This window comes from Hemibagrus wyckioides, linkage group LG18 (genome assembly GCF_019097595.1).
Source record: "Hemibagrus wyckioides isolate EC202008001 linkage group LG18, SWU_Hwy_1.0, whole genome shotgun sequence".
Taxonomy (NCBI): Eukaryota; Metazoa; Chordata; class Actinopteri; order Siluriformes; family Bagridae; genus Hemibagrus; species Hemibagrus wyckioides.
The window spans coordinates 23,703,039-23,726,693 of record NC_080727.1 but is presented as its reverse complement, the minus strand read 5'-3'; the positions used below and the strand labels follow the sequence as shown (position 1 = coordinate 23,726,693).

Sequence of the window (23,655 nt, the reverse complement as noted above, 5' to 3'; positions counted from 1 at the left end):
GAACGATCTGTAATATGCCAGTGCTTCACAGGCTTCACAGCACACAGGCTTCACAGGCAGACATGGGATGGCCTGAACTCTCTTCACCTGCTGGGGTGCTGAAGAAAAGTCCGTTTTAAACACCACAGGGTATAGCCGAGAAGAATGTGGGACTGCGGTCACTGTAAAGACACCGTAGTTCATATTGTCCAAGAACAAAGCTGGAAGGATTTTATAGCCCTGCTTTAACAGGGCTGAGTATATTAGATTTGTGGACGTGAAAACAGTTAAAGCTGGCCGATAACTGCTCTGGGGGCAAAGTGTAAAAAGCAGTGCTGTAACAACAGATATAATTATCAGAAGTAAGCGGAGTGAACGATGACAGATCTTAATGGTTGACTTTACATCAAAAAACATTTAAAAAAATGCAAAGCACAGACTTTTTAAAAACACACACTGCAAAAAATTAGAAATATGAAAGCAAGTGTATTAAAGAGAACAGGTTGAAGATAAGGAGGAAGTTAAAATCGGAGGAAGGTACGTTGTTAAATGATAAGTATTCCTATAAACACTACACAGTGAAGAGCAGTGAGGAGTCGATTTAGACACACACACCAGGAGTGCCAGTATTCATGAAGAATCGATCATTAAGAGTGAGGCAGCGACAGGTGGAGAGACACGGTGGTGAATCTGGAGGTTAGTCGGTGATTAAGAACACAGAGGAACGGTTTGGTCTACCTGAGCTCAGTCTGTAGGGGTTTAATGGGTCGGGTGCCAATGCACTGTCCTGCTTTACACTCTCCATCTCCAAATCTGCATGCGGGAGAAGAGAGAAGCGGTCGAGCCTGTTAGAGAATCACGGGAACAACAGCTGCCTTTGCCCTCTTCTTAACTTGCCAGTTGTCACTTTGCAAGAAGGGAAAGAAGAAGGGAAAACATTTCCTTCTGCATTCCCTGTCTATTAGGCAATGTTTTACAGTGCTTCAGAGAGCCTGATAATAAACAAGCTGGAGCAATAAAATAGCTTTAAACAAAAACACATTACTATTCTGGAGAGAGCTTAGTGTTAGAGAGCTTCAAAAAGATGGTGGCTAATTATATTGATTATAATGATAGAGCATGATCAGCTATGTTTACATGCAGCCTAGTATTTTGTTTATAATTTGAATTAGAGTTTCATTGTAAAGAATAAGCTTTAAGTACAAATTGGAACTGAGTAATTCAGAAGAGGCTAATGTAAATGAAATCTCTATACAATTCATAAAATTTTCAAATTTTTTGTTTTCTACAAAAGTGACCTGTTTATAGTTTTTTCATGACCCAACTAATTCCCCTTATTCCACATTCATCATAAGGCAAGCTGAGCACTTGACCGGCAGAAGAAGAAAAAACCCTGAAGAAGAAGCTAGTGTCACAAATTTAAAAAGAAATAAGAAAAAAAGATGAGCATCCAAATAACCTTCACTTCCTGAATCCGAACAGCTCCCAAATTATTATGGTGGCATGGATTAAATAAAGCATGTATGTAGATTTTTGTTCATGTGTTACTTGGCTCGTTTTCAAGTGCTCATGTTTGGGGTGTAATGTACACAGCTTATCCAAAATCATAGGGCTTAGTGAAAATCTCTGCACATGTAAACACTCAATAAAGTAAATCATTTTCACATGAGAGTGAGAGAGAGAGAGAGAGAGAGAGAGAGAGAGTATTGGTTATGTATAGTGTATATCAGTGAGCGTTGGGGGAGAATACCAGCACGCACAGGGTGGGAAGAGACTCCAGGAGGCCGGCCGCAGAGCAGAGCAGGGGGACGCTGAGGGGGACGGCAGAGGGAGGCACAGGGATACATCATTACACATGCACAGGAGATTACAACACACTCAAGCAAATCATCAACACAGATCACATCCACAAAGACATCAACAATCATGCAAGCAGGAAAGTAAAAAGCAGAAATCATGCAGCGTGGTCCATCCTCAGGATGAACCGAGTTGACCTTTGCGATCATGATTTAGCTGTTTTCTCATTTGTGTATAAAATACTGTGGCATTATGTCCCTGCGCTGACATTGTTTCCTGAAGAGAATGTATAGATGTGTTTTCTGTCCAAAAGCTAGCATGGTAAATAGTCACAACTGTAATAAGTGATGTGAGGCACAAAGAAGTGGACAGAAGTGAAGTGAAGGGTCTGCGCTGTCAGAAAGCTCTCCAGAGGACTTGGCAGAGCAGGCAGCCCAAAGCATGATGTAAAGTTGTCTGAGTGTGATCTGTGACCACTCTAAACATGACAAATTTCATTACTCACCCGATAAGCACTAGTGTTTGAAACCCTCCGTCTCACACTTCCATTATTCATGACATTTATTTGCTTGGAATTTGTAGTGTTTGGCCGCGGAGATGTTTTACTTAAAGTGCCCATGAGATCAAAACTGGTGTTTCAGAGGCCCAAGCTTTCTGGCATTACGGTCATTTTCATGTGAAATAAAATATTTTATAAAGTATATTTTCCTTCAGTTGAAAATGTTAAAAATATCGATGAGTGCTTTCTGAGGGGTGTTTTTTCAGGAGGTGGCGTTGGGGTTAAGGATCACTGTTATTACGGTGACCTCCATTATCATGATCAACCGGTGGCAAAGTCAGTGCAGTGCGATGCAGAAGAGGAAGATAACAAATTAAACATCATTAGAAAAACATCATCAGTGACTGAAGACAGACGAACAAAGATATCCACAAACTTGAGTGTACACAGCGTGATTTAGCGTTGTTGAAGGAGAGCAGGTCTTTAACCACGACTCTACATGCACTTTATTTCCATTTCAATGAGACAAACTATAACAAATTTACTGTGCAATGCTGTTCCTAAAATATTGTTAAATGTAAAGCTGCCAGTACAATATGACTGTGCATGCTGCTTGAGCGTCCCAGAAAGCAAACAAATAAGACGTGTACAAAACCTGTCTTTATTGATTCTTTTCAGCATGTGTTTTTCCCTAATACTCTTACCTGACTCAATCAGGTCAATCATTATAGCCTTGTTGATACAGAGCCAGTGAAAGCTTACAGAAATCATGAACTCTGTCAAACACACGCTAGGCAGGATTCAGAACGAAAAAAGGAAGGTGAAGTGTGTGTGGTGATGTAAGGCTTGGCGTGATGTAAGCTAGCTAGCTGGTTTGCTAAAAACCAGAAAGTAAACAAAGATTTTCCTCATCTGAGTATTCAACCCTGTAGGAGTATTAAACCCTGGTTTTTAAAGTTTGTTAGACCCTGAGATGGTTTGTGTCGTGCATCAATGGCACTATAAAGTGTACACTATTTAATAAAAGTAGCGTGTTTCGCCAGCCATCTCTCTTCGTTCCAGCAATTAAATCGATCTGTTTTGGAAATCGATAGACTTGAATTTGTGAAAGTTCTCTTGGCCTGAGGGAACATCCAGCAACTGAACAACATGGCTCTAATTTTAATTTGAACATCCTATTAGAACAATCTTCACTATTTTGTTCCACTAATGTTCCAAATACAAAATCAGGTATGATCTGGGAAGAGCAGCATCATGTGAATGTGATGAATATCAATTTGCAATAGATATACACAGTAGGTATAAGTATACACGTGAGCTCACGAACCCGCATGGCTGAGCAGCGTCACTTTATGTGGCAAAGTATGAGACAGTAACACAGGGTCAGTCGGAGTTAAGGTTGCGATCTCCTGACAATCCAGTGAACCCATTCATGCTGAGCCATCTGGGAGGCCATTCTCTATTAAACTGAATAGAAACAACTGTACAAAAGTGTAAAAGCATGAGATCCAAACCATCGCATGTAAAACGACTGCTGGGAAAACACACTGTAGATGGTAGCGACAGCTTGGGCTGAGCCCATATTAACACGTGCGCAGCAGATGGACCGTACGCTCCAAAGATTTCACATCTCTCCCACTCAGTTTGTCAACGGTTTCAAAACCAAAGCTGACACAACTGTCGAAGGAAGCGCAAAATATTCCCCCTGCATTAAAACAAATATATGTTTTTCTTCAATTAAAGACTGTACGGTAACACGAGGAAGTGTTTAGTGTCTGCTCCACGCATTCAGATGTTATCCAGTGTTTCCAATCAGCATCTGCTCCCGGTCACTCACACACGCCTGCTCCAACACGTCACCTCACGTCTCCTCGCTCCCATCCACCACAAACACACAACCCACCTGCTTTAACATCATACACGCGTCCTGCGTAAACGGGATTTTCATGGAGCGTAAGCTTGAAATCACACACACACGTGACTGACATTCTACTTCTTCTGCTTCTAATCTGATTTCACATGCGTTCTGTGCAGGTGAGGAGAATCACAGGGTAAATAAGGGCTGATATGTGATATTCTGCATCTGTGTTTGCTTGTATATATATTGGTACCTGGTTTTGGCACTGAATTGGTGACAGACTGAGGGACCTTGTCATTAATCAGCTCCACGCACTCACTGGGAAAGAAGCCAACCTAAAGAGAGGGGAAAGAAAAAACTGATTGTGACGGAGGGAAACACACAGGCATTAGCATCGCACATTCGGCATCTCTGAAAAGAACAGAAGTGTCATCACACCAAAGTGACAAATAATACTAAACAAATGCTCATACAAAACAAAATAATTAGGCTTAGCTTTTAAAGGATTTCAACTTTGACTTTTCGTACTATTCAGACGGGGTTAAGATTTCTACACTTACGTCTCTTAAGTCAGGGCTGTGGACCGGTACCGGATCATGGATCATTTGGTACAATAAACTTATCATTTTATATATATAAAACTTAAAATTATATGTATTTTATTTTGAAAAATTGCTAACCAATGCTAAAATGACCCAAAAACAAATGTCACCCCCCCAACCCCCGGTAAAATGGTCCAGTATCAAATCGGTACACGGTACAAAGGAATTATTACTGGAGTGTCTCTGGGATTTTTTTTTGTAAGGACTGCATGTGTGTATCTGGACACAGATTACAAAATATTCTACCTTCTGTAAAATGATAATGAGGAAAAATAACCCCAGGTAATATCTCTCCTGTCCAAACTAACATCTTCATATTCTATGGAAAAGGTGGTTGCCAGAAAATTCTTCACCAAAACCAAGTCATGGGCAAAATGGAGACGATGTTCAAAAGGTCTTCAAAGTGAGCCACACTTCTGGTAGCTTTATGTAAGTTACTGTTATCTTAGCACAGGATTAGCCTAAATACATGTCATGCACAAGAAGTTTACTAACGATCAAACTCAACACTCTCTACAAGAGTCACCTAATATTGTATGAGCATCAGAAGGCATGGAGCTTGTTCTGTGTTTTTCCTGTGCAGTCCCTACATTGCCTGGTAACATTACTGAACAGACGTGTGTCTGGAAATCTGATCCGGTTTGAAGTACAGTTTTGACATGGGTGCAGATCCATGCTCTGCTGATTAGTGTGGCTTAATTAAAGCAGATACGCCCAGTGAAGCTGCGGTGGAGTTCACCTAAAATCTGAAAACATTCCACAAGCATGGTGTGTCTCTATAAATATGTGCAAACCACACCACTCAATGTCCATGACTCATAATAAACAAAAACAAAAGCACTGTGGGAACTTCCCTGTCACTCCTAACCACTTCTCTAGCACTTTCCATGAGCTGTTTATGTTACAGTCAAGAGATCTTTGTCAGTATTTCAGTAGCTTTCAGTTATATCGAAATCATAGATAGAGACATAGAGATGAGTGAGAATACAGTAAAACAACACAACGTGTGTTAGTGAGGTGCTGAGCCACCACAAGCTGCCAAAACAGTTTCAGTGTGTCTTGGCATCGACTGCAGAAGTCTCTGGAATTGTACTGGGGGAACACGATTCTTGCAAAAGAATTTATACGGGGCTCTAAACCATGCCAGCAACAAAACAAGCCACCATTTTCTCCTTTAATCTGTCACCAATCTGTACATTTCTTTAAACTACCAATAGTAAAATTTTAGCAAATGACAGATCTTTAATATCCACTGGGATTTGTTTGAACATTTGACGCAATGTTGACAAAGGCTTTAAACATTATGATTACACCATTAAAATCAGTCCAGATGACTAAAGTTTCATATCTGGGCTCTACTTCATCTAATAACCTCGGTACTTCAGTGAAGAATGAATTCACTCCAGGAATTACAGCACTATTTTCATTTTCACTGTAAAGCACTAGGAAAAAAAATCAGTGAATTCACTCTTACTGCATGTTCTGACCACATCAACACGCTGAACCTCCTTCTGTCCCTACTGACCTGCCCACCACAGACTTAGATAAATGTCACAGGGGAGGATCCAAAGTTCAGGAAAATGAACAGTTACAATCTATCCTGATTATATTCACTGCAGTTACACAAGAGAAGGAATTATGTGGAGCTTTTTGCACTTCTGCATCGCAATTACAGGATTAGTGCCCACCTTCTCCAAGAGACAGTCCCTTATCTAACCCCAGCATTAGTCCTAGCATCACCCTACTCCTTATGTGTATCTGTGTGTGTCCTCTTTAAACCCTGTGTGTGACAGCCGGTGTAGCTTTAAGGCTCATCCTCTGCAGACAGATGCTGACTAACGGCCAGAAAGCTGTCAAAAAAAGATTGTCCACTACACCATAACGTATAGTACAATTCCAAGAAATAAAAAATGCCCTTATATAAAAGAAAACAAGTAGCTGACCATATATTTGTGTTATAATATCATACATTTTGGAAGCAGTTATCTCATTTCTATTCTGAGCATGTGAGCAGAGCGGAGCGGTGTGACACTCCAAATAATATTCTGCTCCATTCGGCTCACTCACTCAAGCGTACGCTCCGCTCATGTACCGCTCACGATCACTGCTAAAACAAAGTCTGCTGTAATCCCGCTCGGACATGAAATCCCTCTGTAGAATATTTGTTTCTGTTTTTAATACGTTACTTGGATAAATGGCTCGATTACTGTATTAATGCTATTAATTAAGATATTTGTGATTAATTTTATTAATTGAAAGTGTGCACCTTCATTAAAACAATGTTTGAACGCCATAAAGTCAGACCTACTGCTTATTTCTCAAACCGCAACACATAGTGCAATCTAAGCTTGAGCGAGCGACGCTGAGTGATCTAAACACATCATAAAGGAAGTCACTCTCTGCTCCACTCCTCTATGCTCTGCTTATACTCACTCCAATCAGAGGATTTTCTGTTTTTTTTTTTGTTTTTTTTACTTAATAAGATTATCTTAAATAATTATGGATACAATCCAACACAGAGACATAGCATTTGTAATGTTAATTATATATTTTGACCAAAAAGGTGTTTCAATTTAAAGATAAACAGACCAGTCAATCAGACTGAGCATTTTCTGTCTGTAAGTAATTCATTAGAATAATTAATATGTATAAAATATTATGCAATACGATTCAAGGCCTATGTTTATGCTATCACTTCCACTGCATTCATTTTTATTTTCCTGGTGTGACTATAGAATCTTGCTATCTTAACACTGAAATAACCTTCCTATCCCCTGTAGTATCATATCTGCCATAAAAATGCTAAAAGTTCAAGAGCAGATATAATAGATGAGACTAAACCATTAATAATTAACACTGAGGCATGTTCATACACCAACAATACTCCAATCAGGTGTTGACCAGATAATAAAGGTAAAATCCTGTATTCCTGATGTCACACTTGTGTAATTGTATCTGTAAAGAACACACCTGGAACCCATGCTTCCCTCTCCACCAGGTAGTGTCCTCTTTAGGAGGCATGTCAATCACTGACACAATGTCCCCGACCTGAAAGAGATGAACAAGAGGCGCTTATGTCAGAACCAGCGCTCCTCCCCTGTACAAGATATTAGGATAGCCTTTAAAGAATTCGAGTGGTCTGGACAATCATATCTTTAGACAGGTTTTCATTTCCGCTTCATTACATTTGAATAAGCTTCACCTCAAATGACAGCTCGTCGGCCGCCTGGGCGATGTATCGCTTAATGACGTGGGCAGCAGCGATGGCTGGGACATTGATGGAGGACTCTTCGTGTACCAGCAGACGATTCCCTTTGTTGTCAACCTGAAGAAAAACAGGATATGTCAGCCCACTGGAAATGTAGAAGTCGGCCTTGCTGCAGTATTTGAGGCTCTTTAAGTGAAAGGTAATAAATCCTTAAGATTTCCCTGATAGTGCCCACTTAACACTGTGCAGCGGGTCTAACTCTTCCACTGATACGAGCAGGGCAGTGAGATAGTGTCAGGGTAATACCTCCATCCATGTAAGAACTGGCCCACAGTTTATCTTGTTATCAGCAATTGCTGAGAGACGGGAAAGGTAAGCCATCAGCATCTGGGAAACTGCCTGTTGGGTGAGAAAAAATGGAAACATTAAAATCTCTTGCTATTTCATTCACTTCAATTATTACAGGTTAGTTACATGTACAAAATAATCTGATATCAGCAAAAAAAAAACCTCAGAGTACATTCTAGTGACATTCTTTCAAACCTTTGTAACTTCTTGCTTTTCTTACTATTTTTGTGTCGGGAGAAACATATTCTGTTATTGATTTCTTACCAAAAAGAAGCCAAATTCGATGCTAACAACAATAGATGGGAATACCCTCACCACCCTCACCACCACCACCACCAAGTCTTGTCCTTCTTGTGCCAGATTAATATGCCTAAAACCCTTACAATATACTTCACGCATGAAGGACACTATTGGGAAAAAAAATAGATTTCAGACATGTCTGTGGCACGTGTCCTGACCCGGACCCTGTTGGGAACAGTTCCAAAGTGTACAGTAATCATTTCCTCTGCCGTTTACAATGCTAATTCAGATAAAACCTACAAACATCCAACCACTTGATCTTGAGATACAGCAGTAATGATTATCACAGGTGAATGGACGCACAAGCCAAAAACACGAGATAAGTAGGTTTGATCTTTCACGATACTTGCATAGGATGATCCTCTCTGTTTAATGAGAGGTTCTCAGACTGGCAATGTAAATACCGAGCACACGTTGTTTCCCACTTCCTGTTCATTCTTTTAAAAACAAAATAATAATTAGCTCCACATGTGTTTATTTGGGGTTTAACAATGTGTTGGTGTTTTGTGAGCATTTATACATGTTGGAGAGAGAGAGAGAGAGAGAGAGAGAGAGAGAGAGAGAGAGAGAGTGGTTGGAATGGGAATGGCTTCAGTATAATTGTGGCTCTAAAAGCTGCAGCTGCACTCTAAATGATAAATTTGGTTCAATTATTATTCTACATTGCTCTTACACTGAGTCATATGGCAAAGAGTGGTGAGGTGGAGCTTTTCCTCATTAATAGAGCAGACAATTCTTTCTGACTAATAAATAGCTCATGTATTAACTGCCACAACACTGTACATGACAAACACTTTCCTTGAAAATTTGACTTTAAGGTCCAGAAACCTCAAAAGTCTGCTCAGGACTCCCTGCATATTAGAGAATAACTCAGTACCAAGCTTCATAAGCACAACTGTCTCATAAACCTGCATCTGTATCAAAGACACTCTTCAACATTCATGCTGATCATTAACTAGCTGAGCATATGTTCACCTTGCTAGTATGGCGAAGAAGAACAATAACAACAACAAGAAAATAATGGTCACATATATATATATAACAGCACATATGACATTATTTCAGTAACCCAGACTCTTTGACCACTGAGCCACCACTGCCCATACAGTACCCAAATACAAATATTACAAAGTAAATGTATTTAATGTGCTTCCTGGTAAATGGTGGAAGGCCAAAAACCAACTGAGATGAACTCCAACAAGTCCACAGCTCTCCATGACTGGGAATCCTAGCAGAACTTGATTGCTAAGGACAGCCTTGTAGTGTTCATCTGTTCTGACACTGCAAATCCAGCTATTTGAACACACAGTGGCTAGCTTAGTATCTGACAAAGACTGCCCTAGCCCTCAAGCTTTCTTGCTAGCTTTTTGTGCCATACCAGACTTTGCTAGCTGGAGGTGAACAAACAAGGATGCAACTGGGAGAATACAGTAAAGATAAAAAGAGAAATGGAGGAATGAAAGACATTAGAGTTCAGATAGGAGTCATACAGCACTGGGGGGAGATACACCAGCAGGACCTCTTTCTAATTTCCACCCAAATGTCACATTGGCTCCAGTAATCTGGCACCATCCAGTAAAACCCAGTCCATACAAAGGCCAGAAGAAGAACAGCTTTTCAATTAATAAGGTTAAAAGATATCTTTAGTTCACTAGCCTGGTTTGTTTTTTTTGTCAAATTCATAGGTGGCGTCCAATCTAGCAAGACCTCCAGACGTAACAAATTTTAAATCTAACATCATTTTAAAGGTAACATTATAAAAAAAGCCCTCCTGATTATATCATGCAGTGAGCTTTATCTTCATCTGTACCTGAAGAGGGTGATGCTGCAGTGTTTTGTACTTTAATATGTCCAGCTCTCTAACCACCTCATCTGTACCAAAATGGTCAACATTCATGCCAATACAATGCTCAATGCCATTATGCTAGTCATCTCTATAGATCACCAACTAGCCGAGCCAAGTCTCATCATATAGCATATACCAAAAGTTTTGGAGTTGTCCCGCCCTTTGCAGCTATAACAGCTTCAATTTCAATTCAATCAGCTTTCCACAAGGTTTAGGAGTGTGTTTATGGGATTTTTTGACCATTCCTCTCTAGAAGTGCATTTGTGAGGTCAGGCACTGATGATGGATGAGAAGGCCTGGTTAGCAGTCTCCGCTCTAATTCATCCCAAAGGTGTCCTATAGGGTTGAGGTCAGGACTCTGTGCAGGCCAGTCAAGTTCTTCCACACCAAACTCACTCATCCATGTCTTTATGGACCTTGCTTTGTGCACTGGTGTACAGTCATGTTGGAACAGGAAGGGGTCATCCCCAAACTGTTCCCACAAAGTCTCTTGGGGACATGTAGTCTTTAGTGAATTATCCAGCATGAGTAGCTTGGATATGAGGGGCAATAGTCAAAATATCTACACTGTTCAAATAACTGGCTCTGATCAATTTCTTGTAATCTGTTCCTTCTCAGCTATAGCAACTTAACATTGGTATTCTGGTTTAAAATGTATAGCTAGCTACATAGCCATCTTTTTTGAGCCAAATGGTATTGAATGAAAAATAAACACAAGTAGGAACTGTGAGAAAAGAGATTTGATGGGACAACCTGAGCTGTTAGTTTTGTCTATGGAGTGTAAAGGAGCCAATCATTTAAATTTATTAATGTGACTGTCAACTGAGGCAGATCTTTAGTTGAGGGTGAAAGGTCTTTTAGGTTTGTTGCTGTGGTGAGTCTTATATAATCTACATAGATCTATAAAAAATTCTGATTTAAATGCTGCATGCTGCTCTCAGAGGAATCCAAGCTTTATACTGAGCACTTAGACAGAAAATGAAAATGAAAGGTTACTTGCTGATTTATTGTTTGTGAGTATAAAAGCCTGGTGAACTTTTTGCTGTTAACTTGTTTCTGTGTTCTTGCTTGGTGTTTCAGCTATTTCGAACCAACTAAATGGAAAGAGCACCTGATGCTTCAGTTCCTTCCACCACATAGCTCAAGCTGAAACTACAAAATGCATCCAAGATTCCATATTTAATGTTTGTTGTGGGTCTAACCAATCATATACAGTATGTTCATAATGGATAGGGTTGGGTACCGAACTTTTAAGGGTACTGACCAAATTATGTTGGCACTGAAGAGTACCAAGTGTGGTTGCATTTTACAAAATTCGATGCAGACAACACTATTTGCAATATTTGTAATTCTAAACACAAGGCTGGTCATGGCTGACCTCAGGAAGCAGCTAATCAAACACTACATGTATTTAAAAGCTCAACAGTGGACAGTATTTAGCAGTCTGATCTGCAGCAAAATAACAGAAGTACCTGCAGCTAACACACCTGCCCAGGTCGAACCCCTGGACCAGGACGACGAAACGTTAAGTGAGGATCGACAACAATTTCAACATCTTCAGGAGATTAATTATCCAGGCTAATTTGGTTGCCCTTAACATAAGAGTATTCTAGGTTTCTAGTTAACTAAACAAAATTGCGTACCATGCAGTTTATATTAAACAAATAGTAACGTTAACATTATGTGAGATGTGCTGAAACCTTAGTATGAAACCACTAGTAGTAGCTTACTATTTATGGGTAAATATTACAGTATACAAACATTACACAGAATGTAAAGTACAGAAAAAGGGTGCTTTAGCTCTTCATTTGAATCTATTCCATCTGGTAAGGTAGGATTCTGACTTTGTGTACTAACTTGGTTAACTTGGTTGGTTCTAGTATTATTTGAACTGTGTTATATTGTATAGCTTGTTGATCATTTTGTGTTGGTCTATGCTTCTTAGTTGTCTCAGGTGATTAATCAAGAGTAGTTTCAGTCTCTCTTAAGGTGTGAATTGTGGGCAGGGCTTAATAACTCAGTCTCAAACAGCAGTGGTAGGTGGGCTCTGGAACTGCCAGTCTGCTGTAAGGAAGGCTGATTTCATCTCAGCTTTAGCTTCCCACTATTCCTTTGATTTTCTATCACCACAAAACACTGCTACACCGACTGCTCTATCCTCTGCCTATGCTTTCTCTCACTCACCACGAGAATCAGGCAGGGGTGGTGGTACAGGTCTGCTGTTGTCCCAGAGATGGTGTTTCACACCTCTCCCCTTGTCTCATCTCACCATTTCTTCTTTTGAATTCCACGCAGTTTCAGTTACATCTCCAATCAACCTCTCCATCATTGTCATCTACCGTCCTCCTGGTCCCCTTGGAGACTTCATGGAAGAAATGGACATACTCCTCAGTGTCTTCCCTTCTGACAGCACCCCTCTGACGGTCCTTGGAGATTTCAACCTCCCATCCGACAAGCTTCAGTCTTCTGGCCTTCTGACTCTTCTGAATTCATTCTCCTTGTCATTTAACAGCTGCCCTCCAACACACAAGGGAGGAAACATCTTGGACTTGGTCTTCACCTGCCCTTCCCCAGCTACAGACATGACTGCTACCCCACTTCATATGTCAGATCATCACTTGGTATCCTTCACTATCAGTCTCCCTGTACTACCCAAATGTAACTCCCAACATCCCTTTCTCATCCGCCGGAACCTTCACTCTATCTCTCCTTCCTCTGTAGCTTCCTACACTCTTTCATCTCTTCCTGACTATGACTCCTTTTCCTCCTTACCCCTAGACTCAGCTACAGACACTATTATCTCCTCTCTTTCATCAACCATGGATCATCTCTGCCCTTTATCCACTTAACGCAGGAAGACTTCTTGTCCTGCTCCTTGGCTGACAGATGTGCTTTGCAACAATCGGAGAGAACTACGAACAGCAGAGAGGAAGTGGAAGAAATCTCAACTGGACGCAGATCTCACCTCTTATCGAATGCTTCTGTCCAGATTCTCTTTGGACGTGACTTCTGCCAAGACTTCCTTTTACAAAGAAAAGCTTGAGGCTTCTGCACAAGATCCCCTAAAGCTCCACAACATCATCTCTGCACTACTCAACCCTCCAACCCACCTGCTCCATCCTCCCTGACCACTGAAGATTTTGCCACTTTTTACACAGAGAAGATTGAGAACATCTGCCAGACCTTCACGTCTGCCCCAACTTCATCTACATTACACAGCCAGCACTCAGCTACTCATTCACTGAAGCATCTCTCAACCATAGCAGCAGATGAGGGTTATCCCTTTACTAAAGAAACCTGCTTTGGATCCCTCTATGGATCAATAATTATAGACCGGTATCACTCCTCTCCTTTATTTCAAAAATTCTCGAACGAATTGTTTATAATCAGCTGTCTGACTATCTCCTGCAGAATAACCTCCATGATCCCAACCAGTCTGGCTTCAAAGCAGCACATTCCACAGACACTGCCCTTTTGGCAGTCACTGAGAAACTACATACTGCTAGATCAGCCAAGCTTCATCGGTCCTCATCCTCCTTGACCTTACTGCAGCATTTGACACGGTTAACCACAAGACTCTCTTGTCCACCCTCAGGAGTCTTGGAATTTGTGGAACAGCATGGGAATGGTTTGCTTCCTACCTGGATGGTCGCTCATATCAGGTAACATGGAAGGGATTGACATCTGCCCCACGCAGACTCTCTACTGGTGTCCCACAAGGCTCAGTACTTGGTCCTCTCCTTTTCTCCCTCTACACTCACACTCTTGGCAAAGTGATATCCTCACACGGCTTTTCATACCACTGCTACGCTGATGATACCCAACTTATCTTCTCCTTCCCTCCCTCAGATACCACAGCTTCTGGTAGACATTTCATCTTGGATGACAGCTCATCAGCTGAAACTTAATCCCAGCAAAACTGAACTGCTGGTCATCCCAGGTGATCCCAGACAAGGATCTTGCATTGTCTCTGAATAACTCAATGATCTCCCCTCCAGCCACTGCTCGCAAACTTGGGGTAACCATGGACAATCAACTGTCCTTTTGCTCCCATGTTGCCAATGTGACACGCTCATGTCGGTTTCTTCTGTACAACATCAGAAGGATCCGACCATTCCTATCCACACAGGCTACTCAAGTGCTTGTTCAGTCTCTGGTTATTTCGAGACTGGACTACTGTAACTCTTTACTGGCAGGTCTTCCTCTGAATGCAATTCATCCACTGCAAATGATCCAAAATGCAGCTGCACAGCTTGTTTTTAACCTGCCTAAGTTCTCCCACACCACCCCAATGCTGCGCTCCCTCCACCGGCTTCCAGTAGCTGCACACATCAGATTCAAAACACTGATGCTTGCCTACAAAGCCAAGAATGGACCAGCACCATCTTACCTCAAAGACCTTATTACTTCTTGCACTGCACCTCGCTCCCTCAGATCCACTTGCACTGCCCAACTGGTCCCACCATCTCTCAGGGTAAAAGGTAGGTATTCATCTCGACTCTTCTCTGTTCTGGCACCGAGGTGGTGGAATGAACTTTCACTGGATGTCCGTACAGCAGAGTCTCTGACTGTCTTCAAACGACGTCTTAAGACCTACCTTTTCCTGAGGCACTTAAACTAGGTCTTATCGTTCCCTGTTTATGTATTGTTATATGTTTAAAAAAAAACAAAAAAAAAAACAAAAACATTCCAATTTTAGGCTAATGGTATCCTAAGTCTGTAACCTATTGAACCAGTGTTGATGTTTTCAATGATAGTGACTTAAAGCACTTTTATATGTCGCTCTGGATAAGAGCGTCTGCCAAATGCCAGAAATGTAAATGTAATGTAAATGAATTACATGTGAACGGTACCCAACTCTAATAGTGGATGCTTGTAAGTGAGGGTCTGAGGTGGACAATCTACTGATTCATCCTCTCACACCAGCACACATGCTGTAACGTAACATTTACTCATGCAGCACATTATAATATCTTATTATCTACACTATAAATCCACTGAACTGAATCTCCTTCATTGCTCATTACATTTTGAAAACCTTTTTAATGTCTTGTAGTGTAAAAGTAGTTTTATTGTTTCTATAAATTATTGGCTTGTACCATTTTAATAATAAAATAAATCTGGACACTCCTCAGTGCAGATTTGTGTCATGATTATCATATAAATATGGACACTCAGATGTTGTGTATTGATTGCAGTCCCTGAGAATTTATTCCTGACCTTTCCACCAACAGAGCACATTGTTGTTATTTGATGTTATTTATAGACCTACTGGTTTGATGTTATTGCAGTTAGGATTAAACCCATTCGATTCATGTGGCCAGTCGAACAGGATAATAACTATAAAAGTTATGATAAAGGTGGGCTGATGGTGATTTCCACCACTGGAACAAAATTTTAAACATAAGTTTAAAACATAATGGAGCCCTTGGCTATGCTTCACAAATTCCCTTACATGCCTGCTATAAGAAGCGCAGTCCTGAATGCAAGAACATCTACAGGAGTCAATACTGTACTGAGGTTAGGCCTCAAGAAAATGTTTGGATTTACCTGATTTAGGAAGAAGCCTTGATTTTTTACCTATTGTAAAAGACTGATATATGAGCTCTGATGAGGAACTTATGTAATGGTGGAACAAAGCAGCATACAGGAATGTGTCCACTAATGGGCTATATTAACAACCACACCACTCAGTCATCAAAGCAGGTTCATGAATCCGAGCTTAAGTATACAACTAAAAATCCAATACTTTGAGCAGAAGAGGGTTTTTCAACCACTGTAACCATCAGATGCTATTAAAAACATGGACAGAGCTCTGAAGGTGACTCAGGCCATGCAGGATTGCAAATAACTGACCATTACTCTTAAAAGCCCAGAACAGTTGTCAAGACGGTACAGAGTGTAGGTAGTTGTGTCGAGTGCCGTACCTCTGCTCTCTCCCTCAAGCTGTCATAACGAGGCAGCTCTGGGAGCTGGGAAAAGCGCCGGTCATAGATACACAGATGGAGGTGTTTGTCCAGGACACGAAAGTCTTCATAGCTGCGCCTCACCATCCAGCTTCGTCCCTGTGGAGTTGTAAGAGAATTTCATTCAAGCGGTACACAAACTAGAACAACCATAACAGCCATCTGCCATCCTAGGGCTTCCACTGCCATAGCCAGCACACTGTTTTCATGATCAGGAAAAAAACAAATACAGAATGATGGAGCTGGACCTGATCAAGGAACTCTTTCTTTGATGGAGTCAAGCCAAATGTCCAGGGAGAGGAGTGTGTTCAGGCTGTGTGTTTAATGTGTTGTGTACGTAAGAAGTTAAGGGTTAAGCTTAGGCGTAAAGGAGGACTTGGATCAGACTCGGTTCTACTCACTGGACTTTTGGTTCTGCAGAAAGGGCTACATCAGTATTTCTAGGATCGTCCATGACCCTTACCAGAATGAAGCGTTTACTATAGATGGAAAAGTGAATGTCTTATAAAAAGATGACCAAAAACACACTACAACTTTGATTATAATTTGTGTCCTGAGTTATTCCTGAGTTTTCAGACAGTCTGTGAGTCTTTTTGTCGAGTCTGGATGACATCATTATGTAGGAATGTGTAAAGTCGAAACCTTTCAAATCTCTATATGCGGCTTTTGCTTGCTGCAAGATAATGACAATTACTGTTAAAGCAGCTATGCACTTAAAATCCAGTAACCTTAACATGTACAACCCTAATACACATGCATTTTTAAAAATAGAAAATAGTCAGAAAATAGTCCAGAAAAAAATAGCAGACCTTTTTTTTTTTTTTTTTTTAATGCCTTGGACATCAATACGCACCATAAATGGTACTCAAAAGTAATGTCATGTCATTGTGAGCAGCAAAAATTGAGATGAATAGTATAGTTTTAAATCATCACAGGTTCTGCTTCAGTTCAGCGCTGGAGCTCAGTTACTGTTAACAGACTTCCTATAAATCTTCTGCACGAGCTTCACATCCTCCTCCACCTCCGTACCTCTAATAACTATATGGCTATTAAGGGAGAAATCAATGTTACAGCATCGTCTGTTCTGAGCATCCCCAAAACTGCCATTATACATCCCATGTTATATATTTAAAAAACAGTTAACAGACGAGACGCACATCCAGTGACGCCAACTTGAAAAATAAAACCGACATGAAAGCTAAAAATGACATAACCTACAAACAATTATCTTTGACCAACATTAGCACTGGCTCTCTGGGTGAGCAGCAGGATGTGAAATGGTCATCCTGCTTGTTGTGTTATGGTGGGATGTTACTTCTCTTCTTCCCCATTCCACACATGATGTGATGTGTCCTTTGTGAGACATCCATCATAGTGGCAGGTTTCTGGAGCTTGACTCTGAGTGCACCATAAAGCTGTCTGTCCTGTACGCCAGCACACCCACAGAGCAAGTGCTGCCAAGAAAACGGCTTTAATAACCCTCTCTCCCTGCTCTTTAGCTCACAACCTTCATGCCTACTTATTTCACAACACAACCACAGCACGCTAATATTAGCTTCATAGAAACAAGTGGACATGCTGAATCACCAAAATATCATTCTATTTTACCAAAACAGGACCACTCTGATATTCTGTTCATTTTTCCTCTCTCATTGTCCAACTCACAGAGCTCTAATCCAAGATGAATCCTCAGTGCCTTTGATATGGCTTTCAAAGATCCCTCTGAACTGCAGCCATGGCTGAGGGACTGGTGAAGCCATTGGGAAAATAAACAATGGAGTGCAGCCTGTGGTGTTTAATTCTTCTGCTCCCATTTGGTTTCATATGGAACGACTGGAGCTGCCATTGTTCAGCACTCCTCCTTTAAGAGAGGGTGGGACTAAAGCCATCTATGTATGTGTGCCTGCACTTTCTCTGGGATAAATCCACACCACTGTTTTTTGTTTTTTTTTTGCATAACTTGCAGGCCTGTGGATTTGGTTCTCCTCACACACAGAAGGGGAACGAGAAAATTTCCATGCACGCATGCACACACACACACACACTTTTCCACATGATCAGGACGAGACGCCATTACTCAGACAAGTGCATTAGCAGGTTTCAAGCAGCTTTCTATGTTCTTCAATGCTTCTTCTTCTTTCTATTTACTATGTCTGTAGAATCATAACAGAAACACTCAGACAAAAAGCCTTGATTAAATGTGAAGGTTTGTAAAGCACTGCTATCAGAGATCCATGATGAATGAATGAGGAGTTTCCTTCAGAAGAGGACCCGAGACACAGAATGGCTAGTCACCTCTAACACTCCACCTACAGGATACAAAGCATCTGAAGTGATTTTTTGCACACATTTATGCATGCCATCTTCATGATCCTGAAGACTTCAGTCTGATCCGATTGACACTACACACTTTAATTTGTCTGTTTTCAGAGGAAAACAGAGCTTTTAACACAATGACATAATAAGCCTTCTAGAGTAAGATATAGCCAAAGGATTAAAAACAAGGTCAGTATTAGTTATTAGTGCTTTGTCTGAAGCAGTGAGAAAATGGCTGCGGTTGGTCATCTGCCAAGTCCAATTACCTTGTTTTCTGAGAAAGTAGAAGGTTCTTGACCACATTTATTGACAGAATGTTCTAGATTTTCCAGTGGTCTGTCTGATCTCAATTCAATTCAATACAATTCAATTCAAGAAAGTAAAACGATTCACAAATACCCCCATCCTTCCATCCATCCATCCTTCCATCCATCTGTGAAGTCAAGCTCAGTCTTTCACACCCACTAGCTAGTTCTCCCCTATCATGTGATAACTACAAACTGGTGAAGGTCAGTATGAACATCCTCTGAAACACACGAAGCTATCACGTCTTTTTGAACAGCTGCTCATGCCACATCATTGGGGAGCTGAACACATGGAGGAAGGCATTAACTTCCTTCTTCTACATGAATGAGCTAACAGATTCCCATGACTGTTTAGTGTCACACTTCAAGGAAGAGAGAGTACAGACAATTTTCTCCCCTGGACTCCCAGCCATGAGTTGGTGTGGCACTTCTGGTCTAATGATGATAAGGCGAATTCTTCCTGCCGTCCCACTCAGGAGTCACAGTAACCCAAATAACCGAGGTTGTACTCCTGATTGATAGAGCACTTGAGAAGCAGCAGAGTCTGCTATGATGCTCCTGACTGTCAACAGACTGCAGTGAAAATCATCACCTCGTTTTTAAACTCCTGCACATGATTTGTAATTAGCTACACGTTCACTTGATTGCCAATTCAGGCATGAATTTCAAACCTTTACTGGATCATTTGTTTGGCATTCACTTGTTTCCATGATCTCAGACTCATTTATCATTCAGTTTTCCCTGACAGTTTTCTTCTAACAGAATTCAAACACCATTGCTTCTCGTGTTTCCGAGTACTTTTTGTGCTGTTTGAGCCAAGTTTCTTTGTTAATATCACTTCTACTCTCCTAGTATCTCCTTTTTGAGTCTTGTTTTTCTCTGTGGTTCTGACAGAGGTTTTGTCACTTGGAACTGAGGGATCTAGAATTTAAATTATGCAAAGAGGCTTTGTGTGCTTTCTGTGTAGAAATATGAAGAATTAGTGGCTTTGTCACTGAAATTGCAAAGGATATCAGCTGTTTCTGGGTTATTTCCTCCTGAGGTATTGAGTAACAGTGACGGTAACAGTGTGTATTGTGTTACTTGGAGGAAGTTTCTATCCTCCTGCTTCCTCATGCACAAGCTCACAGACATCCATGATTGGCTATTGTTGCAGCAATTGGAGAGAAAGTACATGCCACGCCTCCCTGATAACAGTAACTCTGCTTTGAGCACACTGCTCCATCCTCAGATACAGTAATTTAGACTTTTCGGTAAAGACTAAAGTGATTAATCACATGTAGCACTAATTTTACAGGAGGTTTTACAGCAGCTCATGCATGTATTTGCATATGTGAACATCGTCTGTCTCACGGAAGGCAGTCTGATGTAAAAAGTGCCGCACCTGACAGTAGATGTGAACCAGGTACACCAGCTCTTTGGACTCCAGGCCATTCCGGCTCACTTCGCTCTGCTCTTCGGCGAGGCTCAGCTGAAAAACACACAAGGAGACAGAGATGTAAATTAGAGAGTCAGGTGAATACTGTTCAATTTAAGACACAGTCTTTCGCTAAGGCTCCATTCACAGCACTTGAGTCGGGTGCTATAAGGTTAGCTGATGATTTGTCACCAGCTGAGCATTTTTCCTATATACTATGAATAATAGATGAAGATAAATGGGATTACTGCAGCAGTGTGTTAAACTGGCACAGCAGGAGATTGCTGCTATTCTACCAAGATGACATCTGTAAGTGCACACAAATCAAATCATCTCAAAGTCTTTCAGAAAGAAATGCCACCATGCAGGTACATGGCCTAGTTCACATAGAAAGCAAACAGCATGTTACATGCCCCAATTAAAGACATAGTTAACTGTGTATCAGGACATAATTGGGAATGAACACCAGCTGACTCCTACATACCACATCTCTTTCTTCCTGTTACTTGATGGGATACGAAGGCAGAATCAGTAAAGGTCAGTTACAGAAATCACGTTAAGCTTGATATTCCATTTCTCAGTGAAGCTTTTGTTCGACTGGCCACAGAATTGAGTGCCTATAGAAGTGAATGCCAGAACACACGCCGGGCTTCGCAGGTGACAAATTGCTCTCTGTACTGTGTAACTCTGGCCACTTCCTGTATGAAAGGTCAGAATTCCGGCTTTACGATTGGCGTCGTAAATTGGCGATTTACGAGGACGTCAGCGAAAAACATTTGACCATCTTCTCGTGTATTATTTTAGCAAAATATAAACATACACATGCGTGACAAATTAAAGGAAAAATATACAAGATAAACATGTTAGTAAGAGTATTGCCACCATAAACAACCCAAACAGCCTCAATTCAGCTTGGCACCAATTCTACACCTCTCTGGAACGGCACTGGAGATCACTCCAAAACACATCGCTCAAAAAATCTGCCACATGTTCCAGCTGGGTGGAAAAGGCCACTGCCTTCCATATGATTTACACAATTTTCAGCTTCTTTAAGCCTTCCAGTGAGCCCTTGTGTCCTGTGTAGCGGTGGGGGGTGGGGGGGTTCACCCTCAAACTGACCATGTCTGTTGGGAGGAAGATGTTTTAACACATTTTGCAGAAGAATTTTTAAGCATTGGAACAAATTATATAGATGGTTACTGGAGCTTTTGGAGTGTGTGTGTCTGTGTGTGTGTGTGTGTGTGTGTCACGTCTCTCCTCAGCTGTGAATCATCCTGTGATTGACACATCATTACTGCTGAGCCTCAGATGGCTGTGTTGACAATAAAAGATTGGGAAGCACCTCGGGGAAAAAAAAAAAAGCATGCATTTATGTGAATGCACTCACACACACACACACACACAGACACACAAACACACACACTCATACACACACACTCACACACACACACACTCCATTATGTTCTGCTTCTCTACAAACAATGATGCCTTTCTAAATCAACCTCAACATCAATAAACAAACAGGGATCTCTGTGTATCTGGCTTGGTGATGCGTTTAACAACAGATCTTTTAGAGATTCCACAGGACTTTTTTTCATCTACAATTTTTTATTCCACATAACACTGTGTTTTAAACACAAGCTTTGGCAGGTGTCTAAATCTCAACCTGAATCTCTAAACTCACTTTTTTTTAACCTCGCTTTACAACGTGATCTCTACACGGACTTGAATACTCAGGAAATGAGCGAGTCGATCTCACGCCTGTGCTCACACTCACGGTTTATATGCAGTCCCATTGTGTGTGTGTGTGTGTCTTTTGTTTGATTTTCTTATGTCACTACCATGAACACATTTACTTTTGTTGGCCTATGCAGCATCCAGCAGCTGGACCGAGCCAGTAACGTTCAAGGAAGTCATGAGTAAAGGTGTTCTAACACTCTTAACTTCTGTCATGGGAAGAGACTAGCTCATCTAAACAGATGTAATCTCCCATCATATACTGTCCAGCTTTTATTCTACAGGACAGCATGTAGTCTGAATAACAACTGATTTTGGGACAAAAACCATCAAAGGTCAAATGAAGTGCGGAGTGTGGGATCTGAAGGATGGAGAGTAGATGAAGCCTGACTGCTCAGAGCAACACAAACACGGCAGGCTGTAAATCCTGAGATTCACCATCCTTGAGTTAAAGCTTACTTCATCAAGCATGGAGGATCTTGAGTGGGACTGTTTATTTAAACTGGATCTACCTAAATCTATTAAACCATACAGGCTTCTACAAGAACAACATGACAACCAACTCCTCTAACTACACAATCAGCTCACTTTTTTCATTTCTTTCTTTTCTTGTATGGTCTTTCTTTTGTTCTCTCACATGTTTCTCCTTGGTCCTTGTGTATTCCTTCTTTCTTTCTTTCCTTCCTTCCTCCTTTCCTTCCACCCTCCCTCCCTCCCTCCCACCTTCCTTCTTTCATTCTTTCGCATTGGCATTTTCCTTATTCTTTTTCTTCCTCTCTCTACCCTTTCTTTCTTTCTTTCTTTCTTTCATGTTGGTATGTTCCTCATTTCTTTCTTTCTTTCATTCAGGTAAAGCAGTTAGTTACTCTGCTGTTGGCGTATTCATGGTAAAATGCGGCTGAAGAGAGTTGAAGAAGAGATCACGGACGGCATGTCCGAGAGTGTGAGGTTGTGGTTTTTCACCCGGGTCATTAGTGAAGCTGCACTTCTGCCAGCTGATCTGCAGTAATCATCACACTGCTTATGAGGCAGAGAGACTCTTCCAAAAACTCTAGGCAATGAGAGAGAATGACCTATTTATCCAGAACGCTCGATACAGCCACTACTAAACCAGTGCACTAACACACAGACACAGCATGGAAAAACGTCCCTCTGAAAGCGCCAGGACTGTGAACCTAACCTGGCTCTTAGGTGTTGAGTCTAAATAAAAATACTTTCCCCATGACCACATGATTTCTTTATAGGTATTGCTAGTAATGAAGACCAAAAAAATTGTACATTTCTAAAGCCTTGGAAAATCATCAAAGACCTCGATTCCACTGTGGGTGCGCTCCGGCCGAAAGTAAGGAGCATTTTTATGGTCAGTTTAATATTCTGAGTAACGATGTTACAGTATTCTTGTGCCTGAGAAATAATTCGATAAACTGTCCATCCCTCTCATATGATATCATCGGAAGGACTATTCTGTGGTTCTGGA

At 41.1% G+C, this 23,655-nt stretch overlaps 1 protein-coding gene across 5 annotated transcripts in view; it reads right to left on the bottom strand.

Moving 5' to 3' along the window:
- arhgap32b (Rho GTPase activating protein 32b) overlaps positions 1 to 23,655 on the bottom strand; it is a 111,702-nt gene that overhangs the window by 19,360 nt on the left and 68,687 nt on the right. For 3 of the 5 annotated variants that reach the window (XM_058416142.1, XM_058416143.1, XM_058416146.1), the window contains 8 exons: positions 20,409 to 20,495; positions 16,365 to 16,502; positions 8,250 to 8,342; positions 7,938 to 8,060; positions 7,706 to 7,783; positions 4,387 to 4,468; positions 1,740 to 1,790; positions 718 to 792 (listed from right to left, as the gene is read on the bottom strand). In XM_058416142.1, the coding sequence (XP_058272125.1) occupies positions 718 to 792; positions 1,740 to 1,790; positions 4,387 to 4,468; positions 7,706 to 7,783; positions 7,938 to 8,060; positions 8,250 to 8,342; positions 16,365 to 16,502; positions 20,409 to 20,495 (727 nt within the window). The remainder of the gene's footprint in view (positions 1 to 717; positions 793 to 1,739; positions 1,791 to 4,386; positions 4,469 to 7,705; positions 7,784 to 7,937; positions 8,061 to 8,249; positions 8,343 to 16,364; positions 16,503 to 20,408; positions 20,496 to 23,655) is intronic. The other 2 variants (XM_058416144.1, XM_058416145.1) reach the window with 2 other exon arrangements.